The following is a 24890-nucleotide window of genomic DNA, read 5'->3' as shown; positions in this document are numbered from 1 at the left end:
GCTTACTACATTAGAAATAGAATATCAGATTCTACGTTGGGTAAAGGCAGAAGTAATATACAAACACGTGGCCCTATCTGCATGTGACACTTAAGTGTGTTTTCCCAGAACTGAGCTTGGTATGGCTTTCATTTGTAAGGGAAGGCACAGGCCTCCAGTGGTCATGTGGTCACTGAGTCTGTTCGTTTTTAAATGTTGACACTGACAGGCGATAGCTGTTTGTAAGACTTGGATGCGTGGATTTCTTGGATGCGTGTAAGACTTGGATTTCTCTGTAATATAAACACGTGCTGTTTATTTTGACTTACACTCTGTATAAAAGTGTTCCAAAGAATCTCATGCACTTCTGAAAATATCCCAAGGACAAACTTTTGATAGAATCAACTCAACCTTCTAGAACTCATATTTGGCCACAGACAACTGAATGCTGATCTCTTGTGATCTCTCTCAGGAGTTTAATCCCTGGATTCATTAAGTGTTAGAAAAGTTTAAGTAACTTTACAGTTAAATACATGAATGAATAAAAAGTATTGATATTGCTGTATGAACTGTTAGGATTTGCTTGAAAGCGTATATTATGCCCAAGGCTGCTCATAAAATGAATTACCCTTGGGAAGCAGCCTTCCCTCCCTCCACTTTAAGTAACTGACCTGTGCAGGTGAATTTAAGCAGCGGAGGCATTTGGGGCTACTTCTTTCTTCCCAAGCCTTGCAGCAGCAGAATTTTACTTTCCTGTATCTATCCTTAAGGGGTCACAGGTCTCCTAAAAGCAAAGTCAATACCACCCTCCCTTTCACACGTACAGGAAGGAGGACCATATACACACTAGTACTGTATTTTGGAAACCAAGCAGAACTGTACTCAAGGCAGAGAAGCAGTTGTATAAAATGTTACATTATAGTTCAGGGATGTTTAGTATGGTTCCTAATTGATATTTAATTAGAATCAGAGCTAAACAATGAGTTTCTCTGACTTAACCTCTTGGTCCAGTAGATAATGCATCTGGGAAAGTATTATCTGAAGGAATCCTTTGTGTTTTTTGTTTGTTAAAATATTTATTTATTTATTTATTTATTTATTTATTTATTTATTTATTGAGAGAGAGAGAGTGTGTGTGTGTGTGTGAGAGAGAGAGAGAGAGAGAGAGAGAGAGAGAGAGAGAGAATGCATGCAGGGGAGGGGCAGAGAGAGCCTCTCAAGCAGGTTCCACACTGTCAGTGAAGAGCCTGACACAGGGCTCGAACTCACAAACCTTGAGACCATGACCTGAGCCGAAATCAAGAGTTGGATGCTTAAGTGTGACTGAGCCACCCAGGCGCCCCTCTGAAGGAATCCTTTTGTCATGTGACATGATTCCATTTATTTGAGAAATTCTGATGTTCATACACGGGGTTCAGGCCCTTACCACTCACCTACGATACTGCCACAGATCCTTGTGTCATCATTTATTATTTATCATTTACCACTTACGGTAAAGTAGTTATTGAGTTCCTGCTCTGTGCCCGGCCCCAGGACTACATCATCCCTTTCGTTTCCTAAATTATGAAGAGGAAAAATTGCAAAGCTGTCACTTCCTGCCAAGGCCAATGACTTACTTCACTTAACAAAATACCCTGTAGGTCCATTCGTGTTGTTGCAAATGGTAAGATTTCATTCTCTCTTTGTGACTGAATAATATTCCGTTGTATGTATAGACAACATCTATACCCATTCATCTCTCTGTGGGCACCTAGGCCGCTTCCATATCTTGGCTGTAGTAAATAATGCTTCAGAAAACATAGGGGTGCATACATCTTTTCAAATTAGTGTTTTCATTTTCTTTAGGTAAATACCCAGTAGTAGAATTACTGGATTGTGTGTTACTTCTATTTTTAATGTTTTGAGGAACCTGCATACAAAATAACAAGTACTTTGAACTGTGAGGGCCAGCCCAGATGTTCATCTTGCTGGTCACCCTGGGAATCCCGTAGATTTTGCTTTTCCTCAAAGCGGTTATCAAGTCCGGACATGTTGGAAAGGAGGTAGGACATGTTTCCTGCTATACAGTTAACGGAAGGTGAGATGAAAGAGGAAAGGAAAAGTAAGAATCCTATTTTGTCTTGTGGCATTATGGTTATGGGTATGTGGACCACGGCCTTTGTGTGTGTGTGTGGGGGGGGGGGGGGGGGGGTGAATGCAGGGAGAAGCACTTCCTGGCCGGTTAACACCGGCATCTGTGACCCAGAGCCTGAGCACTGTGTAAAGTGGGCAAAGGGCCCGGATTGTGGCTGTTTTAGGCCCCTGTGTGCCTCCTTAAAAGGCAGTTACTTCCTCCACACTGTGGACATTGGACATACTTGCTATATCATGATCTGGAGGAGGAAATGGTAGATAATAATTAACGTATCTTCCATTCTTTAATGCCAGGGCTCATCGTCTAGTGCTTATTATTATTGTGTTACAGGTTGTGAAGTATTTAGGATCATTGAATTTTACTTTTAACCTTTAATTCTTGAAATTTTCAAACCTATACAAACCAATACAAAAATAGAATGAATTCTGTGTACCCATCACTCAACTTCAGCAATCAGCCTGCGATTGTCAAATGGCCAGTCCTGCTTCCTCCATCCCCTCCCCCACTCTCCCCACTCGCCTAGTTTCTATCACATTTGTTTTGCCCTGAACCTTTTTTTCTGTCCTGAGAGATCTAATTCAACTTTGCCCATGAAATGACCTGACAAAGTCTCTAATAACACTTGTCTTTAATTCCATAAAATAACACTAAAGTGATTACATGCAATTGGGATTTTTCTTTAATTTGAGAGAAAGAGAGCACTAGAGAGAGCAAGCATGAGCAGAGGAGAGGAGTAGAGGGAGAAAGAGAATCTTAAGCAGGTTGCGTGCTTAGTGCAGAGCCTGACGTGGGACTTGATCCCACAGTGCTGGCACCATGACCTGAACTGAAATCAAGAGTGGGACGCTCAACCGACTGAGCCACCCAGGAGCCCAACTGGGGTTTTTCTTAATGGTGATGCTTGATGCTGAGAAAATTCCCTGGACTTCCTATGCATGGAATTAGACAGCAAGGGCTCTTTGTGCCTGGCTTCCTTTGCTCAGTGTGATGTCTGAGAGATCCGTGCATGTTGTTTGCTTGCACCTCTGCTTGGTTTCTCTCTGCTTCCCACCTATAAGCTCCCTTCTGGCCTGAGCTGCTGGGTGCCTGCCTCCCTGCTTTTCCATCTCTGTGTCTTCCAGGCCTCCTTCATCATCCTGGAGCTCCAACCTGAGCCCATGCTTTCTGGCCCTTACTTAACCTCTCTAGCCTCCTCACACTCTCCCTGGTTGCTCAACGCTCCTCCTCCGCTTTTTGAAAATGCTCAGATGACAGCCATCTCTTGAAACAATCCTCCCACCCCTCAGAGTTCCCGTCAAGTTCCTTGTCTTCACTACACTGCCACTTCTCTAAATATTCCTGACACTCAATCACCTGAGTTCTTGGATTAATAGTTCTCTCTTGTGCCCCTTCTCATTTGACCTGCATTCACTTTGTGCTCTGGAAAGCTCACCCGGGGGTCCCCAGGAACCCCTTAACCACCCAGTCCTATGAGCTATGGTCACTCCTTCCTTCCTGTACACAACCCCGCCCCCCTCCCCAAAGTGGCTAATGACTGGCCCTCCTCCTGGTTTTGTGAGTTACAAATGCTGGGATTGATTGAGATAGAGATAGAGATAGAGATAGAGATAGAGATAGAGATAGAGATAGAGATAGAGATAGAGATAGAGATTAGATATAGATATAGACTGTAAAAATATGACATGTGGATGCGAGCACAAACTCTGGAACCAGGCTGCTGAAATCGGAGTACCAGCTCCTCTGCATCTGCTCCTGAACTGAGGAAAGCAATAGTAATAACCCCATAGCATTGTTTTCAGGAGTAAGAGAGTTAGTATCTGTAAAGGTGTTAGAACAACACTTGGCAAGCATACAACGTGCTATAGACGTGGTAGCTGGTGAGACCAAAAAAGTAAAAACTTACAAACTGCAGGAGTGCATAAAAGCAATTCTCAAAATCCCCCAGTTCTCACCACCTAACAATAGCTACATTTTAGAATATATATCCTTCTAGTATGTTTTCTGGGTATAATGTATTTTTAAGCAAGCATATCTGTACAGCATTAACTTCTGCCCTTCTCCCCAATATTCCTCTCTCCTCTTAGCTGTCCCTGCCAGTGTCACCCTGTCCTGGCAGCCCCCTTGGCCCCCTCTCTGCTCCTTTGAATCTGCCCTTTTTGTCCACACCGTGTGAGGAAGACCCCAGGAAGCTTCCCGCTCTTTTCTTCAGGCCCTCCCTCCGGTGTGGTGCTAAACCACCACTTCTGGGCTGTCAGTCCCCATTCAACCCCAAGAAGGAAGTCTTGTTCATTATTAATGTCTCCTAGCTCTTGGATCCAGCTCTTTCTTTGCATTCCGGTCACCTTCATCTGTTTGATGAAGTCCTAGGAACAGTAATGACGGGGACAGACAGCCTGTGCCAGGCTCTTTTTTTGTAGGATTGCATTTAATCATTACAGTCCTGAGAGGTAGGCACTCTTGTTTATCCCATTTTACAGGCAGAGAACCTAAGAGTTCAGTGAGGCTAAATCATTCATTCAACATCCTGCAACACTAAGTGACACAGCCCAGATTTGAACCCACTTCCTTCTGACCCCAAAGCCTGGGCTCTTTACCGTATTCCCTGTCCCTAGGCCTTCCATGGAAATAGTCTATCTTGTCTTTCTCTGTCTCCCAGTTCTGTTCCATCCAATGTCGCTCGGTTGTTTTTCTGTTAATACTCCCTAGGTCTGTCACTTCTGCTCAGAAACCTGTGGGGCTCCCATTTTCACATAACAGAGTCAGCTTTAACCTACTTTCTGCTGCTCCCTCCATATCCATTCTGAAATTCTCTTCACTCCTTGGCTACCACCTACCCAGTTCCTTCCCTTCAAGGATTGATTCGTTTAAGAAATGTATCCTTCAGGGGCGCCTGGGTGGCTCAGTCGGTTAAGCGCCCGACTTCGGCTCAGGTCACGATCTCGCGGTATGTGAGTTCGGGCCCCGCGTCGGGCTCTGTGCTGACTGCTCAGAGCCTGGAGCCTGTTTCGGATTCTGTGTCTTCCTCTCTCTCTGACCCTCCCCCGTTCATGCTCTGTCTCTCTCTGTCTCAAAAATAAATAAATGTTAAAAAAAAAAATTAAAAAAAAAAAAAAAAAAGAAATGTATCCTTCACACACCTCTCTGCTGCCCCAAGCTCCTATGCTTACCTTTGTCTTGCTTTATTGGCCTTTTATTCCTTATTTTCCCCAAGACTTCCTCTATCCTGTTGGGAGTCCTAAGCCTTTTAACTATCGGTCTGGTATATGCTACATGCCTTGTTTGTTAGGCGGCATAGCCCCCACCGTGACTGTAGACTCTTGTCAGCCTTCTCTTTGACCCTGCTCCTCCAGTGCCTCCAAGCACCTGGCCCCTTCAAAGCAATAAAACGGCTGCCTGGTTGCCTCTTAATCTAAAATGGATGCAGCAGCACTTGCCTGTTTCTTCGCTTTCAGTCAGTGGTTTGCCCAAATGGACTGCAGGCAAGCAAGTGAACGTCTGTCTGCTTAGCAATATCAGAAAGCATGTCCTTTGCTTAAAGTAGATCAGATGCTAGGCCTTTATGACCAGAATCCAAAATATCTCTGTTCTTCTGCTTTTGAGGGTAGAACAGCTATGTTGTAGAGAATGTCCTGGGCAAGGGATCCCATTGTAGATCACCTCCATCCCTGCTCAGCTAGGGCAGGTGGTAGGGGGTCCAGGAAGGCCGATGGGAAGGACTCCCAGTTGGTCACAGACATATGGAAAGGAAGGTACAAGTTCTCTGGGTGTGGGTATCAAAAAGGCCACAGACAACATTACAGGTCAGAGTTTGTTTGGAATGTATGCCCCCTTCCTTTGACAGCTTTGGGCCTGTGTACTTTGCCAGGAATAACTTCCTCAACATGAAGGCTGTGTGCCTGTTTAGTCCTAGGATAATGCCAGGGATATGGACCAGGCTTGGTTTAAATCGACCAATTGTTGATTTATTTAAAAGCTGGATTCTGCTCCAGTTTAAAAAGTTCTAATTCAGAAATCACCTCCTCCTAACATAGTGGTTCTTCATTAGGGAGCATCTGAACCACCTGGTGGGCTTGTCAAACTACAGACTGCTTGGGACACCCCACCCCTCCAGAGTGTCTGAATCAGGAGGTCCAGGTGGGGGGTTGAGAATCCTCATTTCCTTTTTTTTTTTTTTTTTAAATGTTTGTTTATTTATTTTGAGAGAACATGAGAGAGAGCATGCCCCCACATGTGCACGAGTGGGGAAGCAGGGGGGGGGGGGCGCGGTTAGAGAGAATCCCAAGCAGTCTCCGCGCTGTTAGCACGGAGCCCAACATGGGTCTCAATCCCATGAACCATGAGATCATGACCTGAGCTGAAATTAAGAGTTGGACACTTAACCAACTGAGCCACCCAAGTGGCCCAAGAATCCTCATTTCTAAGAAGTTCCCAGTGACGATGTTGCTGTCTGCTGGTGTGGAGACTAACCAGTCTATGGGGACTTCTCCACTGGGGCCACTCCCCGCTCTGAGACTGCTTCCCTTCACAAATGCTTATTAGCACCTCAGGGTACCAGGGAACTGTATCTCGAATATGTTTTTATGTTGTTTGGAAATCATTCTCTCACTTCATATAACATCGTTTGCCGCCCCCCGCCCCCCCCCCCAAACAGTGAGTCCTTTTAAGGCAGGAGATTTGTGTTCTGCTTCTCTCATCATTCCCACTTCCGCTTTCCAGCCCCAGCAAGCTCCTCACACAGGACCTGCAGGTGGCTGCAGTGTGCAGTGATGGTTAGGAACACCAGGGTTCATTTCAGCCCTGGCACTTACCCGCAAGGTATCCCAGAGAGCTTTGGTTTCCTCATTGGGAAAGTGGTTAATAATCCCACCCTCATCATGATCTCCAGAATAGAGTGGTAGTTAAAAAATAAAATAGGGGCACCTGGGTGGCTCAGTCGATTAAGCGGCCGACTTCGGCTCAGGTCATGATCTCTCGGTCCGTGAGTTCGAGCCCCGCATCAGGCTCTGTGCTGACAGCTCAGAGCCTGGAGCCTGTTTCCGATTCTGTGTCTCCCTCTCTCTGACCCTCCCCTGTTCATGCTCTGTCTCTCCCTGTCTCAAAAATAAATAAAAAAACGTTAAAAAAAATTAAAAATAAACTAAAATAAAATAAACAGGCTACAGAGCCATGCATATAGCATGCTCCCGTTGGTGTTTTTTAAGAGAGATATTAAATAATCATGCTTGTGTATGCATCACATGTCTTCAGAAGGCGACATGAGGAACTGATAACAGTGATCACCTCATGTAGTCTAGAGTAGGACAGCTAATTTTTGTTGTATGCCCTTTGGGTAAATTTGTTTAAAATTTTTACTAGCAGCATATTGTTTTAAAATTTAAAAATTAGTTAATGAAATAATAAGTTCTTTTTCAGAGTAAATAAAATGACTTTAAATAAAGCCCATAACAGTGCCTGGCACAGAAAATCACTCTGTAACTGTTAGCTTTTGTGTTGAATATTAAATAATTATAGAATTCATCCATGTATTTATTAACAGACAAGATTGCCAGCTGCCCCTTAAGCCAACCATGCAAATATGAGCAAATCATTTCTCAAGCTGTCTTGCTATGTTAGGTAGAGAGGAAAACTTGTTTGCAAAGGTCATACTCATTGTTGACTGCAAACACATGCTTCTGCTGGATCCTGGCCTGACATATAGCCTAAGGGGCTGGGTCCTGCACCCCTGTAGGTCACCATCACACAGCTGCGCCCTACGGCCCCCCCTTCACTGGCTGAAAACCTGTTTGGGCACAGTATGGGGGTACAAAGGAATCAGCACTGCCCTCAGAATCTGGGTGCTACACAAGTGGCCAGCCCATGCTGAAGGTGAATGTTCACGGGCAGCTTGACCCCGTCAAGTCCCTGGGACTCCACCCAGGCTTCTCAAAGCTGTGAAGGGAACCAAACAGGTGGGTAACCTTTGGCTTGGAACAGTATGTATTTTGTGGGATACTTGTGGGAAGGAGCAGCAGGGTGTATCCTGTTTCTAAGAAAACAAACACCCGACACAAACACCCCAGAGTGAGACGTTCACTGGCTGATGTGTTGGTGGCTACATCTTACCCAACTGTTTATTAAGGCCCCATTCTCTGCATTAGTCAGTGTGACAGAGAAGATGGCGTGCGATAACTCACCTGTCTGGTTAAGGGTGTGGCTTTGAAGTAAGAGAGATCTGAGTTCAAATTCTGTCTCTACCACTTACTAGCTATCTGATCTTGAGCAAATTATTTAACGTAAGCTTTAGTCTTGACAGATATGATAAAACTGAGCTCTTACGGTTGCAGATGATAGTAAATGAACTAATAACGGTATAGAGCATTTTTAAATAGTACCTAGCACAGAATAAGTAATGAATAAATGTTCCTGGTATACTATTATTATTCAGCTAAACTTCCCACAGTCTGGTGGGAAGACAATATTCGTACATACAAAGTCAGTTACATAACAATAAGCATTAGCTGCCATATCATTAGCACCAAAATAAAACTGATGGATGAGAGCTATACATATGTCTTCCTTCAGAAAGAGTAAACATAAGTACACACACAGCTCCTGCTCCCTGCCTCTCTCGTGCCTGGGCCATCCCCTATGGGTCCTTGAACTCCTAAGCTTTAAGCATTTAGCAGGAATTCGTAAAGGGAATAAATTACCGTAAGCAAAAGCAGAGAGGCCTTCCTAGAAAAGATAAAAATGTGAACTAGGGCCTAAAAGAAGAGAGAATTTATTTTATTTTATTTTTTAATGTTTATTTTGAGAGAGAGAGAGAGCATGAGTGGGGGAGGAACAAAGAGAGAGGGAGACACAGAATCCAAAGCAGGCTCCAGGCTCTGCTGTGTCAGCACAGAGCCCGACGCGGGGCTCAAACCCACGAACCGTGAGATCATGACCTGAGCCAAAGTCGGCAGTCAACTGGCTGAGCCACCCAGGTGCCCCCAAAAGAGAGAATTTAAATAGGCCAAGAGAAGCAGGCAGAGAACTTGCTCAGATACTTGCAAGAGGACTTGTAAACACAGCCCACAAGAAAAATGGGGAGTGTGGTGACAGCTCCCTGGCACTAAAGCAGCATCGCAATGAAGCTTCTGGGCCTGGCCTCTGGAATCAGACTGCCTGGGCTCACATCCCACCCAGGCAGCTTGCTAGCTGTTTGATACGAGGCATACACTTAACTTCTCAATGGCTCAGTTCCTTCATTGGCGATGAGAAGGTTTTTATTATGGTGGCAGAAATATTAGAGAGGATCTGGATTGCAAAGCTGAGCCCTTTGGACTCTTCTGGGGGGACTGGAGAATCCTCTTCTGAGACCAGGGGAAATAAATTGACAGTGCCATTGTATCTGTGCATATACTGGTCAGGATAGATTAGATCGGAGAAAGAAAGACGAGAGGCATGAGTCCTGTTATGGGGCTGATACAGTGGCCCTAACATGAGGTGCTGGGAGCCAAGACAGAGGTCAAATAGCAGTGGGGAGAATGGGGAAGAATAAAAATAAGGGGTTTGTCAAAACATAGGGATCAAGAGAATTTGGGAAGTGCCAGGGTCTGAGGATGCACTGTCTGGTGAGGCAGCCACTGTGTGACTCATGAATACTTCAAGTGCGGCCAGTCCAAATCAAGATGTGCTGTATCTGTAAAATGCAGACCGGGTTTTAAATATTTAGTACCAAAAGAAAGTAAAACATCTCAGTAATTTTTTACATGGATTACATTTCAATTTTGGTCATATTCATCTAAAGAAGAAGAATAAACCCATATTCACTGGGTTTTCCATGTGTTGTGTTTAAAGCAACTGGGCACCATTTCGCATGTAAATTTTTTTTGATTTTTTAGTGTTTATTTTTTGAGCAAGAGTGAGCAGGGGAGGGACAGAGAGAGGGAGGGAGGGAGAGAATCCCAAGCAGGCTCTGCACTGTTAGCACAGAGCCCAACGTGGGGCTCAGCCCCAAAAACTGTGAGATCGTGACCTGAGCCGAAATCAAGAGCTGGATGCTCAACTGACTGAGCCACCCAGGTGCCCTACATGTAAATTTAAACAGGCTTTCATTTAAGACATTGAGATTGTGGCAAAGCATTGTATGCGAAGTGCGTTGGTCATAGCTAACGTCATAAGGGTAGATCAACGTCTACTGAGGACCAGTGTGGGTCAGGCAGGTGCTGTGTAATGTATATACGTTCTTTCATTTCCTCCTGGTAACAACCCTGTGAAGTAGGTACTATTATTATCCTTTCTTATTTTACAGATGAGGAAACTGAAGTTCAGAGAAGTGAAGCAACTTGAGGTGTAGTAAGTGATGAGCCAGGATCCAAATTTATCTGTCAAAGCCCTGTTCACTCTGCTACATCAGTCCTCCAGGACGGAGCCCCTGAGAAAATTGAGTCAGAGGAAGGAGCCGTACTGTAGAAAGGAATATCACTGGACAAGCAAGAACAGGATAGTCTAGCATCACTAAGAGGAGAAACTTTTCCAGAAGGAAGTGGCTGTTCAGAAAACAAAGTTAGACTTTTATAGCAAAGAACTATGTTAGATGATAACAGCTATTTCAAGCTGAAGGGCACTGAATCCTGTAAGTTCAGGTCATTAAAAAGGAGTTAGTATTTTCCGGGGCTTGTTCAGAACCCTGGAAAGTTAAACATGGATAGGAAGTGGCGTTCTTTTAAATGGACATATTTTATTCCCAGGCAAAAATAAACGTGAGTAGAACCAAGAGGCAAGACTCTGGCAATCATTATTGGTGTTTCTCAGGAAGACCAAATCAAAATTACACGGGAAGCTTTAAACAATTTTTTTTTTAATTTTTTTTATTTTTGGGACAGAGAGAGACAGAGCATGAATGGGGGAGGGGCAGAGAGAGAGGGAGACACAGAATTGGAAACAGGCTCCAGGCTCCGAGCCATCAGCCCAGAGCCCGACGCGGGGCTCGAACCCACGGACCGCGAGATCGTGACCTGGCTGAAGTCGGACGCTTAACCGACTGCGCCACCCAGGCGACCCTACGGGAAGCTTTAAATACAGATTCTTGGGCCCTGCTGCAGACCTATTGAATCAGATTTTTTTTTTTAATAAGTGCCTCAGATGTTCTAGATATACAGTGAAGTTAGGAACCCGCTACTCAGGCTCTGCAGCTCTCTCCTGGATTTATTACCCAGATTGGCTCATTCTCGTGGCTTCCTACCAGCTTCGCTAGGCATGATGGGATCATCCTCTGTCTTTAGCAATAGCCTTACCTAGAATCTGGGACAGTCCTTCTCTTAATGAAGAGCTACCAATTCTTCTTCACTTCAGTCTTCTTCCAAGGCCACTTTCTCAACACCTGCTGTCATTGCTATGGAGACCACCTATCTAAATGAGTAGTGGGCCCTAAATGGAGGTCATGTCTTCTTTTGTCCAGGGCTCCTGACTGACAGTTCCCCCCCTTCCTTCCCATTCCTTCCTTGTACTCTTAATGTCCAGAGACAAGCAGTATAGGGTGATGATTCAGAGGATGACCTTGGAAGTCAGGTGGCCTGAGTCCCAGCTCTGCTACATAAATCAGCATACTGTTCAGCAAGACTCTTCTGGCCTCTCTGTGTTTCATCTGTAAAACAGAAATGATAAAAGAACTCGTCTCTAAGAGGATTAAATGAAATGATTCATGGAATTCACTTACCAGGCACATAATAATAAATGGTGGTAGTTGTCACATTTTGTCATTATACCTACAACAGTAACATTGTCACCACCATCATCATTATTATTCAGGGACATGTGGCTGGATGGCAGGTAAAGTGAACTCATTAAAGATACCAGATGAGGACCTCGCAGGGGTCTGTAAGTATAAAAGCATGCTACTTTTAGAGGACGCACTCTTCAGGTCTTGAGGGAATGCTGTCCTTACTCTTTTTCATTCTGCTCATTCTGAGCCCATATAAACTCTTAGAAGAGCTCCAGTCACTCTGTCTTCCCCAGCCGCGGTGGCATTTTCCACTGTTCCATGCAGCCCTTCCTCATCACGCCCTCTCATTTTTCTCCCCCATGGGCCGGTAACTTGTTCTTTTTGCTCTTTGCTCTCAAAACTGGACAGGAACAGGGCAGGACATGGGGCTGGTCACAGGTTCACCACTCTTGATCTTACAGCCTGTGAGCTCTGGTTGGGGAGAAGGAGAAAGAGAATGTTATGGCTTGCATCTCCACGTTTTCAGGTCTTAGGGTTTGATGTGTTCAATCATGGCATGATAATAATAGAAATCATAGCTAGCCTTTGTAAGTTATTTACAGATTACAAAACAACAGATTAACAATTGTGTATCAGTCAGGGTTCAGTTGCCACAAGCAGCGTGCTTGGCAGTGCGAGCAGAATGGGCTTTCGTACAGGGGATGAGGTGCTTGTGTAATCAGTAGGAGGGCTGGAGCAACTGGTTCTTGACTTCTCGACCAGGACCAGCTTCCAGACATCACCACAGAACTGGCCCCGGGGGCCCAGCAGGAGGTGGAGAATTAGGAGACTGCTGTAGCCACACAGGTTCTTAGCACCACATCGCTAGCGACTGCATGCTGGGATGCTCCCAAAGAGCTCACCGCCCTGCTTGCCAGCAGAAAATAAGCCAAGCCGCAAGCACCGGCCTTCTCACTTCCACCTTCAGATCTCTGATGATCACATCCCTATCCCTTTGGCGGAGCCCGCATCCTCCAGATCCCTAGTTGTAAGAGAACGAGCCGTGGCTCGTAGATGTCCGTCTTCTCCCTGCATCTTCACATGTTCTCCCCTCTGTGCCCATCTGTCTCTAAATTCCCTCTTCTTTTTTCTTTTTTTTTATTTGAGAGGGAGAGCGTGCGCAAGCAAGCAAGGTAGGGACAGGGAGAGAGAGAGAGAGAGAATATCCCAAAAGGTCTCTGCACTGTGAACACAGAGCCTTGATGTGGGGCTTGAACCCACAAACCTGTGAGATCATAACCTGAACCGAAATCAAGAGTTGGATGCTTAACTGACTGAGCCATCCTGATGCTCCCTAAATTCCCTCTTCTTATAAGGACACCAGTCATATTGGATCAGGGCCCACCCTAATAAGCTCATTTAACTTAATCATGTCTGTAAAGGCCCTATCTCCAAATACACTTTATTCTGAGTTATGGGGGGTTACTTTTCTTTCCATCAGGGCGGTTCAATAGGGCGCCCCAGGAGGAAGGTAGGGCAGTTGTTCAGTGCCAACCATCGGGGACTGCAGGTGCCTAGAGTACTTCTCAGGGGATGTGATCAGAAGGTATAGGTACTTAACACTCAGCAAAAGTATTCTTTGTATTTATTATACTCACATGCTTATGTTATCTGATGCTCTTAACAGCTCTTTGGAATAGGAAAGTATTATTATCCCCCCTTTTCCCATGAGAAAATTGAGGCTTACATGGGTTGCGAGTCCTTCCCTGGGGCCCCAGAACTAGGCAGTGGCAAGGGCAGGAGTGAGCTCAAGTCCCCTGCCCTAATCCTTGAGTATGTCCCTGGAACTAAATGTCCAAGGCATAGTACAAAGGCCATGTCACAAGTTCAAATAGAGGGATGGGCAGGTATGCCAGCAAATGTTAAAGCAGCAGCCTCTACTTAGATTCAGCCCAGTTTTATAAAATTTTCTGATTTTTCCAGAGATCTTTCTTTGTCTTAAAGTGATAGCTCAGTTTTTCAAATGTTGACAATTTAAAGTTAACACCCCCCCCCCCCCCCCCCCCCCCCCCGCCACACACACACACACAGTTGAGTTAACCCTGTGCGGGGCCCAATCAAACACATCAGTAGTCTGGATTCAGCCTGCAGACTCTGATTTAAAAGAAGTGTTCAGGAGATAGAGACACTGTTCTACGGATCTGACTGTCCTTCCTCTAAGGCCATATTAGAAACATGTTGCTACCCAATCATATTACCTTGACATTCTTCTTTTGCTCTTTTGCTGGGTGAATTTTTCTCCTGTTTCACACCCGAATGCATGATTTTCAGTCTTGTCAGTGAACCAAGGGACCCAACATTATTAAGTATCTGTGTGTACAGGCTACGTACTGATAGGCTCTCTTGTTTCTCTTCCCAACAACCCTGTGAGCTAAGTATTGCTGCCTGCACCCCGTTAATAGATGAGAGGGACTGATAAAGGGCCAAGCCAGGGTAAGACATTAAGACTTTGATAGTTGAAGGAAGATCAGATGGAAGCCTTTTTTTTTTTTTTAACCTGCTCTTTTATTATAGACACAAGGGGTGTATTTGCTCAGAACACTGGCTTCGGTCCAGTGCTTCAGTTATTTGCCCGGCCAGGATGACCTTGTGATTCAGCTGCTGCTTCCCCAAGTGTGCTCCCTCACACACTTTCCATCCCCACCCTCTCCGTGCAGCAGACCCCTCTGGACAAAGGTTAAGATGCTCTTCTTTCCCTAATGGGAAATGTTGTTCCTAGGAATTTCTAGGAACCTAAGAATTCAGATGAACAACAGCCTTAAAACCAATGCCAACTATTTGAATCACTAAATATTATGTATGTTTATTCAGATTTGCTCCTGTAAAAATGTGAACAAGGCTGCAGAAGCTATAGCCAGGGTTTCATGAAACTGGGGGTCTGTGCAGGCCTCTGCCCTTTAGGGAGGCAGAGGCAGGGCTGGTGGCTCAGGATCTCCAGATGCTGACCTCAGTCCTTGCCTGGTCGTGACAGCTAGAACATTCTTGCTTAGCTTGTGGAAAGGAGAGGGGAGGCCTGTTTTTCAGGACACCGGATAAACAGATGCTTTCTGCACCAGAAGGGCTGTTGCACAGACACAAAGCAGTCAGCAAGCCCGCAACTCCAGGTCATCAGTGTCAAGGTCACCCTAGCCCTGAGTGTTTGTGAATCAAATTAACTGGAATTGTATCCTTTCCTTGGTGCAATAGGAAGCATGGCTTCCGGGGTGAAAGGCTTATGAGCTGGTTCGGGGCTTATGAGCAGGGTTAACTTGAAGCAAGTTTTTCTAATTTCAGTTGCCTCATCTATAAAATGAGTATGAAATAGTAATAACACCTTTCAGGATCGTAGTGAGGCTTCACGGACTGCTGCGCATGAGAGCAACGTGTGCAGTCTAGGGTTTCATACAAATATCTGGTGGTATTTGCCTTGGAAGCTTTCTTAAAGTAAGAATAAAGCAAGCTTTTTATCCACGTGGTAGCACAAACAGACAGACATCCTTGCCTTTGAGGGAAGAGCAAAGAAAACCCGCTCAAGGCACAAAGATGGTTAGAGATACCTGTTCTCTCGGTCCAGCTGTTGAGGAGATTCAGAGAAGCTGCAGGTTAGGAGGAAGTCCTCAGCTAGACCTCCAGCTCCTGGAAACACCTCCTCTCTCTCCACAACCAAATAGTAGTGGCCGTTTTTGCAGTGACAGGAGGCATCTCAGCCCTGGGTCCCTGCATGGGGCTCCTTAAGTTGAAACCGTAACTTTGATCTGACTTTTCTCTGAGTTAGAAGAATGTTGTAATAAGAGATGATGTTCTCCAGTGGCCTGGTACACAACTTTTTCTAGGAATGGCCACAAATACCCCATTTAATTGACCTGCCAAACACTATTCCTATATTCAGTAGGAAGTTGGTGGTGGTTAATAATCTGTGAAGCTGTGAAAATCACCCATCTCCTAAACTTTAACTACTTTTCTGGGTGAGTTTAGACATATGCTAGGAGAGGGAAACAGACTTTGAGAAAAGAACTCATATTTGCGTTGGGAGCCCAAGATAAGTTGGTGGGGCCAGAGGACGGGCTCCACTCCCCCTGAAGCAGAAGAGAGAGGGTCCCCAGGAGAAGGAAGCAGGAAGCTGTCTGAGAAACAGGGAGGACTGTGAAGGGAGCAGATATCAGAATAGGGGAAACCTGCCAGAGGCGCTAAACCTGCAAGTGTGATCTGTGAATTGCTGTTTTCAATCACAACTATAATACACGAAGAAACTCACGGGTACTAGAGGCAAAGTTTCTTACCGATTTCAGAGGGACCTACCCCAGTATTTTTAAAAATTTTTTTTTAACATTTCATTTTTTGAGAGACAGGGAGAGCGAGCCGGGGAGGGGCAGAGAGAGAGGGAGACACAGAATCTGAAGCAGGCTCCAGGCTCCGAGCTGTCAGCACAGAGTCAGACGCAGGGCTCGAACGAACGAACCGTGAGATCATGGCCTGAGCCAAAGTTGTACACTTAACTGACTGAGCTACCCAGGTGCCCCTACCCCAGTATTTTATAGAGCCTGACCGTGGGCTCTTTGCTCATAGCTACGCGGGTGGGAGCAATGAGTGGTCCAGGCCTGACCGATGTGAACTGGTGTGCAGTTACAGGGAAACTTGCTCAGGCCTTGGAAACTTTATGCCCTGGAGCCTGAGAAGAGAATGCTTGGCGTTATTCTCAAAGGGACATTTAGAAAGTCCTTAGGATGCAGCCTGGAAACCACAGGCCCTTCAGAAGGGTATCATATTCACATTCTGGAGGTTGGGGGCCAAATCTCAGAAACCTCGCCAACTGGCACAGGAGCCCCGTTTAACATGCTGCAGGGCACAAAACGTGGAACTAGAATGCCATGAATCGGGATGCTTCACTCTGCTTGCAGGGAGGTTTGCCTTCTGCCTCGGTCCCATTTCAAAGGCTCTGTTAATAAATGCTTGCCTGGGAGCACAGAACAACACTGGGCCAGGCCGCTGGGTATGAGCAAAACCACTGGGAGAGGACCCTAGGCCTCTCCCTTGGGTGGGGCGGGATGATTGGAATCTGAGGAAGAGGCAGCGAGTCAGGGAGTGTTGAAATGAGGTCGCCAAGGCCTAGGATTAAAGCCGGGCCACCCTGCCCTGTGTATGATGTATGGATGATTCCTCCTCCCAGTTTCCTGCACTGGTGGGACATCCTTATTTCTAGGGGAATCCTCTGTTGTCTGTCACCAGCCATTCCATTCTACCCTGACAGCGGAGTGCAGCAGAATCACCTAAGGATGCACTTACAAGGGGCCTCATGCCATGGCCCACCCAGGCCCCGTCATCAGAATCCTGGAGCCTCACTGACCTGGGCGAGGCAGCCAGGTACACAGGCAATTCTGATTCATCGTGCTGGGTGTGGCCTCCCAAGGATAAATACAAGAGCAGCTGCTATTTTTGGGGTGCCTTGGTCCTCTGATAAACACTACATGTGCATCAGCAAAGTGGCTCCTCAAAAACCATCATCTCCTCAAATTATGCAGAAGAAAGCTTGGGCTCATAGAGGTTAAGTGATCAGCCCAGTTTCACCCAGCTAGTAAGTGGCAGAGGCAGGGTCCAAACCCAGGAATATGAAGCATGACGATGAGGCTGGATGTCAAAGTTCTGCACACAGTTAAAAACACAGGTTTATTTGTACAGTTGACCCAAAGCCACCTCTGACCAAAGCCCTGTCTAAATCTTGGAGCCAAGCCCTTGGGAGCATTCCAAGTGTGGCAGAGCTCAGGCAGAGCACCTTGGTGCCCACGTGGTGGACACCGTGGAGCCTGGGGGTTGCGGGCATGTTTTGTAGCCCTGCCTGGTCCTAGGCCTTTATGGCAGAGATGCTTTTTGCAAGTGCGGCCCTTCCAGAAGGTTGAGTCAGTCTGGGTTTGCTGCAGGCGCCACGGTGCCCCAAGACTTTGCTGAGCCCTTGCATAGTATGAGGGAGGCATACCTACTGTCCACCTGCTTCTATGAGTCACAAAACTGCCACCCGGCCTGCCAGCTCTGCATTTTCCCCCACTCGCCACCGTGCCAAGACAGAACTTAGCCATATATGGCAGGGGCACCAGTAGTGCTTTTCCCTAGCCTGCCTGCCTTTTGGAATATGTCCTTGGACAATCAGCCGGGTTAAAGCTCAAGGTCCAGGAGGTTTCGTTTCCTTTTTACCAGGTGGCTGGGGAGCGAGAGGAAAAGAGCAGCCTTGGCTCCAAGGGCTCAGGCCCGAGAGGAGAGTCAACCCCCAAACATGTGGTGGGGGTACAGGATTAGCAAGTGCCCTGGGCGCCCCGGCTGAGGCCAGAGAGAGGTAAAGGAGGGAAAGATAGAGTTCTGTTAAATATTCAGGCTTTAGGCTGCTCAGTGTATCCCCTTTGACATTTGCAGGGGGTTCATCATTGAGAGTCTTTCAGCTGAAAGGTTCCCACTTTTTCTTGAATAAAGGCTTCCTTATCTGCCTAACTAACATTCCTCAAATGATTGCAAATCTCGATAGCACCTAAAAATGCACCCTTTGTGCAAAGTTCTCCAGAGGCACTCTCCTTTGCTGTTTTCTATTGCCAGGACTTGAATCAGTGTAATAGCTGGGTAAGAGAGCCAAAATGAAATAAAATCAAACCTTCTATTAAAGGACATAGCAGTAATATTAAACTACACACGTAATGTGGCCTGTGCTTGCATACGCTCATATGTGCTGGAGGCCCCCTAACTACTGCAAATGTTTATGTATATTTGTTTCCTCTCAGAAGATGCTAGAAAAGGCTCCATTATGCTGCGTGTTGGGGTGGATGGATGAAACTAGTACTGGGTTTCTGCAAAGGAAAGATCTATGAAGGAGCTCCAATGGGAGGGCATTCTCGTAACAGAGCCCATGATGACTGGGAAAAATGCATCCTTTTCCCCTAAGTAATGCAAACTTTAGGAATGTTTAAACAACTTACATTCTTTTCAGGTTTCAGGTAAAAACAATACCTGACAATGTCGAGCAAAACAGCAAGCACCAACAACATCGCCCAGGCAAGGAGAACTGTGCAGCAGTTGAGAATGGAAGCCTCCATTGAGAGAATAAAGGTAAGAGGCCTGGATGGGATCAGACGTGTTTTCTGATCAGGCCCCTCTGCTCCCCACGGCGGGGCCACGTTTCCGAGAAGGCAGTGCCATTCCCTGCGGCTTGGGGCCAGGATTTTCCTAGGGCCGGCTGAGAGCCTCAGAATCTAACGTTCACTTCTGCCCGGCCTGGGCTTCATTTCAAAAGCACAGGCAAGCCAAAGTGTCTGAGTTAGCCTCTCTGTTGGAACAGAAAACCTAGACCCAATGACAGGATTCCCCAAGAACCTACCTTCCCTGAAGGAACACAGCCAAGTCCTGTGATCTCTGTGTTCTGCACTGGGACAGGGGTTCTAGATGGATTTTATAAACACCCTTGTTATCCCTCTGGAATTTACTAAGTGCTTTAGAGTATAGTCTGGCATAGCAAGTCAACACTCGGGGTCTCCTTTTTTAAGACTACGCACTTTTTTAAATGTGTGTGCACTATTTTAATGACCACATTCTGTACCCGGGGTGAGTAATGCCAGCCTTAGTTGAGATCTACGAGAAAGGGGAAGGCATTTGTTAGGTCACCTGACTTCGAAGTCTTTTCTCCCCAAATCCCAAGAGAGAACTAGGCAGTGTGTGCCCTGGAATGTTGTGAGTAATGCTGTTTCCTAGAAACTGAAGCAGTCACCTGATACATTCCTCTGGGCCTGGAGATAGTCACCTGTCTTCAAAACATGAGGCTGCTTATGCTGTATTTGACGGGACTCAGCTGCCCTGTGTTCCTTGCCTGAGGACACTGATCTGATTATTCTGTGGAATAGCCCACCCAGACTTCTGAACAGGGTGTGGCATTTTCTGTTTTTAACTCGTGCCAGAGGAAGGCACTGAATCTTCCCATTCTGGTTTTATCCCTCCTTTTATTTTTCTAAGACCAACCTTTAACAGTAGAACCTAAAGCTCTTCTCTCAAGAATACGGACTCCAAGCCCATAATTCAGTTCCAATTTTGTATCAAATACTAAGATACAGCCTTCCCTTGATTCACATATACTTCCCCATTCCCATGCTTATTTTGAAAAGCGTCAAACCTGTAAAAGAGCTATCACAACAAACACCCATATATACCCTTTGCCACGATTCACCAATTAACATTTTGCCACATTTGCTTTTTCTGTGTCTTGTACACGCACCCACACAACACATACCCTTTAAACCACTTGAAAGTTATTTGCAAACATCGTGACTCTTCACCCTTAAATACTTCACCTTCCTCATAACCACACTACAGTTATAAGTTTCGGGATCATCTAGTAATATCTAACACACAGTCCACTTTTGAAGAATCCAGGCCACTCAGAATGGCCCTCCCATGGGATACCATTGCTTGCCGATTCTTCGATGCCGGCTAAATGTTTTGGCAGGAATAGTTGCTAGCTGGTGGTGCGTCATCTGTGCTCACCCTAGGAGACACGTGATGTCATTTTTCTCCGATCTTTAGATCCGATCACTTGGTTAAAGAAGCAGAGCTACCAGATTTGTCCGTTTACAAATCTTTTTCCTTTTTAACTGACAAGTAATCTGGGAGAAACGGGGTCTGGAAAGCTCACTCCACCAGTCTTCTACGCAGAGGACCAACATTCAACTACCCTTTTAAAGTTTGTGCATACATTATTTTCTTGTGTGTTTGCTTTGGTTCATCCACCTGTCAGGTCTCAAAGGCATCGGCGGACCTCATGTCCTACTGTGAGGAGCATGCCAGGAGCGACCCTTTGCTGATCGGGATACCAACCTCAGAAAACCCTTTCAAGGATAAAAAAACTTGCATCATCTTATAGAGGAACACGGAAACCGTCCCTCGCCTCTTCTCAACAAAGCAAATTATGAGCAGCTCCTTGGAAGACATTTACCTTCAGCTTATTTGGTAACCACTGCTAATAACTAAAATACTCTAACTTGGAACGATTGACTCTGATGTCTTTATTTTCCAAGCTGCCCTTTCTCTAAAACACCTTTTACTCATTTAATACAGAATAACAATCTTCTTTTCCATTTGATAACTATGGTGTCCTATTGGGTTACTGCTTCAGAAAAGTTGGTCTGGGCCATTTAAAAAAAACATTATCTGCTTTTAAATATATGAATAACCCAGTCATATCAAGACTTAAATTACCTAAGTACCTGTCTAGGTTAAAATGCCAAGAATAACTTACTGAAACCTTTATATCATAGTATGTTTTTAATAGGGTTGTGCCAACCTGTACAGTGTACGTGGGTGAAGAGTGTTTTGTGTATATATATATATGTCTTTGTATATACACATATCAATGCTATTTCCTTTTTAAAATTTCTCTCCCCATGCCATCAGTTCGACTCCAGAAGTTATACCTTTGTCTTGAGCTGTATGTAGATAGAATAAAAGTTTTTCATATAGTTATTGTACAAAAAGGTATCCACTGTAATTGAGTTGTGAAGAAATGTTGCTGACCTCTTAGGCTAGAATTAACTATACCGATTAAAATTTAAAAACTGAACTAAAAACCCTCTTATCAGGTATTGACAAGGGAACCTAAAAAGGCTCCCATGATCCTGAGTCTAGAAGAGGAGGGGAGGCCTCTGGGCCAGACTCTGGGGCTCATGTTCTCTAGATTGTGGAGAGACACCTCTGAAATGTCCACCCTAATGCCTAGAGTGCACGTGAGCCCCACCCAAAGGAGAGCAGGAATGTGTGAAAACCAGCTGCTTTTCTCAGCCAAACTTTGTAATTTCACTCTCTCTGCCCTGCCCTTTGTCTTTCCTCTCCCACTAGAACATCTCTTTCCAGAGGTGGTATTCACCTCCCCAGCCCCAAGTGGGTGGAACATGGTGGGATGGAAATACATGAAACACAACAGTATCAGGCACTTTTCAAATATCTATAGTGCCAGTGTGTTCCCTACCTTGTCCACAAACCACCCGAGGCAGGCTTGGATTCAGGGATACATGACTTGGGCTTCAGGGTTCCAGCAGCAGTTCCTTGATTTTCCTCTGGACATGAGTACAGCCCTCACATCCTTGGAATTTCCAGTGGGCATCCCAAGGAATCTCCTGTGCCCAGAGAGTATTTTAACTTTATCAGAGAAAGAGAAAAGGTTCTTTAAAAAAAAAAAAAAAAGTGCTCACCTAAGGGCTCAAACCATTTACAAGCCTTTGATATTTTAATTCATCTTTAGTTCATTGAAAATAACTACTGATGAAGGATTAAAAGCTTATTTTCAAAAAGGAGTCAACCCCAAAATGGAATTATTTCTGATGGTTTTCCCTAGTTCTGTACAATCTTGCCCTGCAACACAAGCCCCTTTTAAAACCTAATGTCTGGTTTTAAGTATTAAGCAGATTGTGGGTGAACAAATGTAGTCCTATTTTTAAACTGTTCAAATATAGTCAGTATTTCCCCAGTCACCTATCTGTTCAGTATTGTGAACTGCCCTCACTTTTCCAAGATCATGTGAAAATCATGCCACTGGCCTTATCCTCTTGTCCTCTGCCTCTGGGTTTTGCAATATGACCAGTTTCCACATAAATTGTAGGCACCTGTTTAGGAGAGATAAAGGTGAAATTTGAAATGTACACGAAAAAGACAACATTGCATTTAATGCTTCACTTAATGAGACATTTTCTTTTAATAAGTATATTTTTCTACCGATAGTTTCAGAACACTAATCTTATTTTCACTCTGATTTTTAACATGTTTCTTTAAATATTTATAATACAGCTTGTTAAATATTTTTATGAAATTTTTTTATACCTTTTCATTATATGTGCACTTTTTCAGTAGCAAGCATAGTTCATTGCTTAGTACTAAGTTATGCTCTTTTACCTAATGGAAAACAAATACGTTTTGCTCCCTATTTGTTAATGTGCTTATAGTGGTAAGGAATGGACTTGAGGTCCCTAAAGATTTCATTTTTCCTGGTCAGCTATCATAAAGGCTAGGAGTATAAATATCATGTAGCTTCCTAATGATGTATAGGGCATGTTTAAGAAAAGTGAAATCACATCCTTTGATGATGGACCCAGTGGGGAAAAATTGTAGTTAAATGTTGATTTACTTAAAACTAGATGTCTATGTGAGAAAGTACATGTATAGGACATATAGAAATCACTTTTATTTGTCAGGCTTTATTTTACTTATGAAAAACCATTTTTAACTGTTCTACAGCAGCTGGTTTATGATAATGGACAAATGCCCAGTATGTGTTGTTTTTCCAACTACCACTATAAAAACAAATCACATATATACATGCAACTTTTGGCTTCATATCTGTGAAGCTATTTAAATGTGTTCATTATACTTTTGCCTTTAATGCTGTTTCTGTTAACGGTGACTTTTTTTCATTCTTATATGTTCATTAGTGCATAAATCTGTCCCAATTGAGGCCTCAGGACCACGGCAAGATATGCTAGATAAAATTTCAGGACTCCAAAGTATTTTACAGAAACACATTATTCCAGTTTGTTCACCAAGTATAGGTTGTAGCTATTTTTTCTTCTACAGAGAATCAGGTTTTTACATTTCCTTACCTTATGAAAATGAAAGTGCCATAATTATCTTTTAAAGGAAGGACCTGCCTTCTTTCCATATTGTTTTTGTACTTTACTAATCTTTAACTATCAAAGAAATTATACCAGTGACTTAGTAATTTTGAGGCATAGGTTAGTTTAGGTAGTAGAGGATGCACCAAACTTTTTCTTCAGATGCCTTCTTCTCAGCTAATTTACAACTAAGTGTCATCTGATTACTCCAACTATTGATTGAAGATCTGTAGAAGCCCAAGAAATGAACTATAGTACATGTCTGTCCTTCTCCATAAAATATAATACTGGAGTGTGTTATGAATTGTATTGATTTCTTTTATGATAGATCTATTAACAGGAACAAAATACGTGAATCAAATAGAATTAAGTGTAAATTAAAATAGAGCACTTACCTAAAATTGGGTGGCCTGGATCATAGCCTTGGATCCTTTTTTAGCCAATGTGGTGCCCCTGTGTCGTGTGACTCTGAACAAGGCACTTCATCTCGCTGGGCCTCCGTTTTGCCATCTGTAAAACAAGGGGCTTGAAGTAGATGATGGTGGCGATCCCCCTGCCCCTGCACCTCCACTCTCTGAAGCCTCGGTCCAATGGCCTACCCCGCTACAGGTCCTGCCAATGTGTTGGTGCTATAAGCTGCTTCAAATATAAAATGGTTCGTCTATCATATATGCTCACTTAATAGCTTATGAAAGGCCTTTTTGTTATAAAGCTTTTTCTGGTTTTATGGACTTGATTACTGTAATGTTTTGTTTTTAGCCGTGTAACTCTAAACATCACTCACTTGTCCCAGTAATCTGGGATGGGATTTTGTCATTTTATGGCATTCTTTGGCTACTCATCTGTCCAGCATCTTATTAACCTAAGCACTGTGATCATTGTTTGGAAATCTGTCCTATGGAAAGAATAGAAACATTTCCTTCACATGTACTTCACAGATTCAAAAGAAGTTTCATTAAAACATCCTTCTCTTTACTGGATCCGTGCCTCACTGTATCATCCTACTCGTGTTTTGCCCAATAAATTAATAGAAGACCAGCTCTCTTCCATTCTCCTTCATTCAGTTACCATTTTCTTAACACCTGCTGAGAGCCAGATGTTGAATACCAGGCTCTGGCCCTCCAATGAGTAAGACTCACACCAGCCCGTGCAAAGCTCACAGTCCGGAGCAAGGAGGGTGGCATGGCAGATAGAGAAACTGACAATCGAGCAGCAGAGTACCCTGTGTGAAGGTGAGCACATGGTACTGTGAGAGCCCAGAGGAGGAAGGACCAGCTCCACAACAGTGAGGTCTGAGGAGGCTTCCAAGGGAGGTGATGTGTGAGCTGGGTCTTGAGAAAAGAAGAAATTTTGTAAGCACTAGAATGAAGTCTTGGAAGAAAGTGAGGGAAGAGGAGGAGAGTGGGCTCAAAACTAGAGTACAGAGTAATTCCCAAACTACTTGTTT

The 24890-nt window shown here is 44.6% G+C and overlaps 1 protein-coding gene and 1 long non-coding RNA gene across 3 annotated transcripts in view; one reads left to right on the top strand and one right to left on the bottom strand.

The window, feature by feature from the left end:
* The window catches only part of GNG12 (G protein subunit gamma 12), a 105868-nt gene extending 81385 nt beyond the window's left edge, over positions 1-24483 (top strand). For both annotated transcript variants that reach the window (XM_007089813.3, XM_042997548.1), the window contains 2 exons: positions 18787-18905; positions 20581-24483. In XM_007089813.3, the coding sequence (XP_007089875.1) occupies positions 18813-18905; positions 20581-20706 (219 nt within the window). In that variant the 5' untranslated portion in view covers positions 18787-18812 and the 3' untranslated portion in view covers positions 20707-24483. The remainder of the gene's footprint in view (positions 1-18786; positions 18906-20580) is intronic.
* On the bottom strand, positions 11859-21894 carry LOC122241437. Its single transcript, XR_006221575.1, has 2 exons — positions 21808-21894; positions 11859-12272 (listed from the first exon to the last, which is right to left on the bottom strand). It is a non-coding gene; the product is annotated as an uncharacterized LOC122241437 (long non-coding RNA).
* Positions 24484-24890: the final 407 nt, after the last annotated feature.

This window comes from Panthera tigris, chromosome C1 (genome assembly GCF_018350195.1).
Source record: "Panthera tigris isolate Pti1 chromosome C1, P.tigris_Pti1_mat1.1, whole genome shotgun sequence".
Taxonomy (NCBI): Eukaryota; Metazoa; Chordata; class Mammalia; order Carnivora; family Felidae; genus Panthera; species Panthera tigris.
This window is presented reverse-complemented; position numbering and strand designations above follow the sequence as displayed.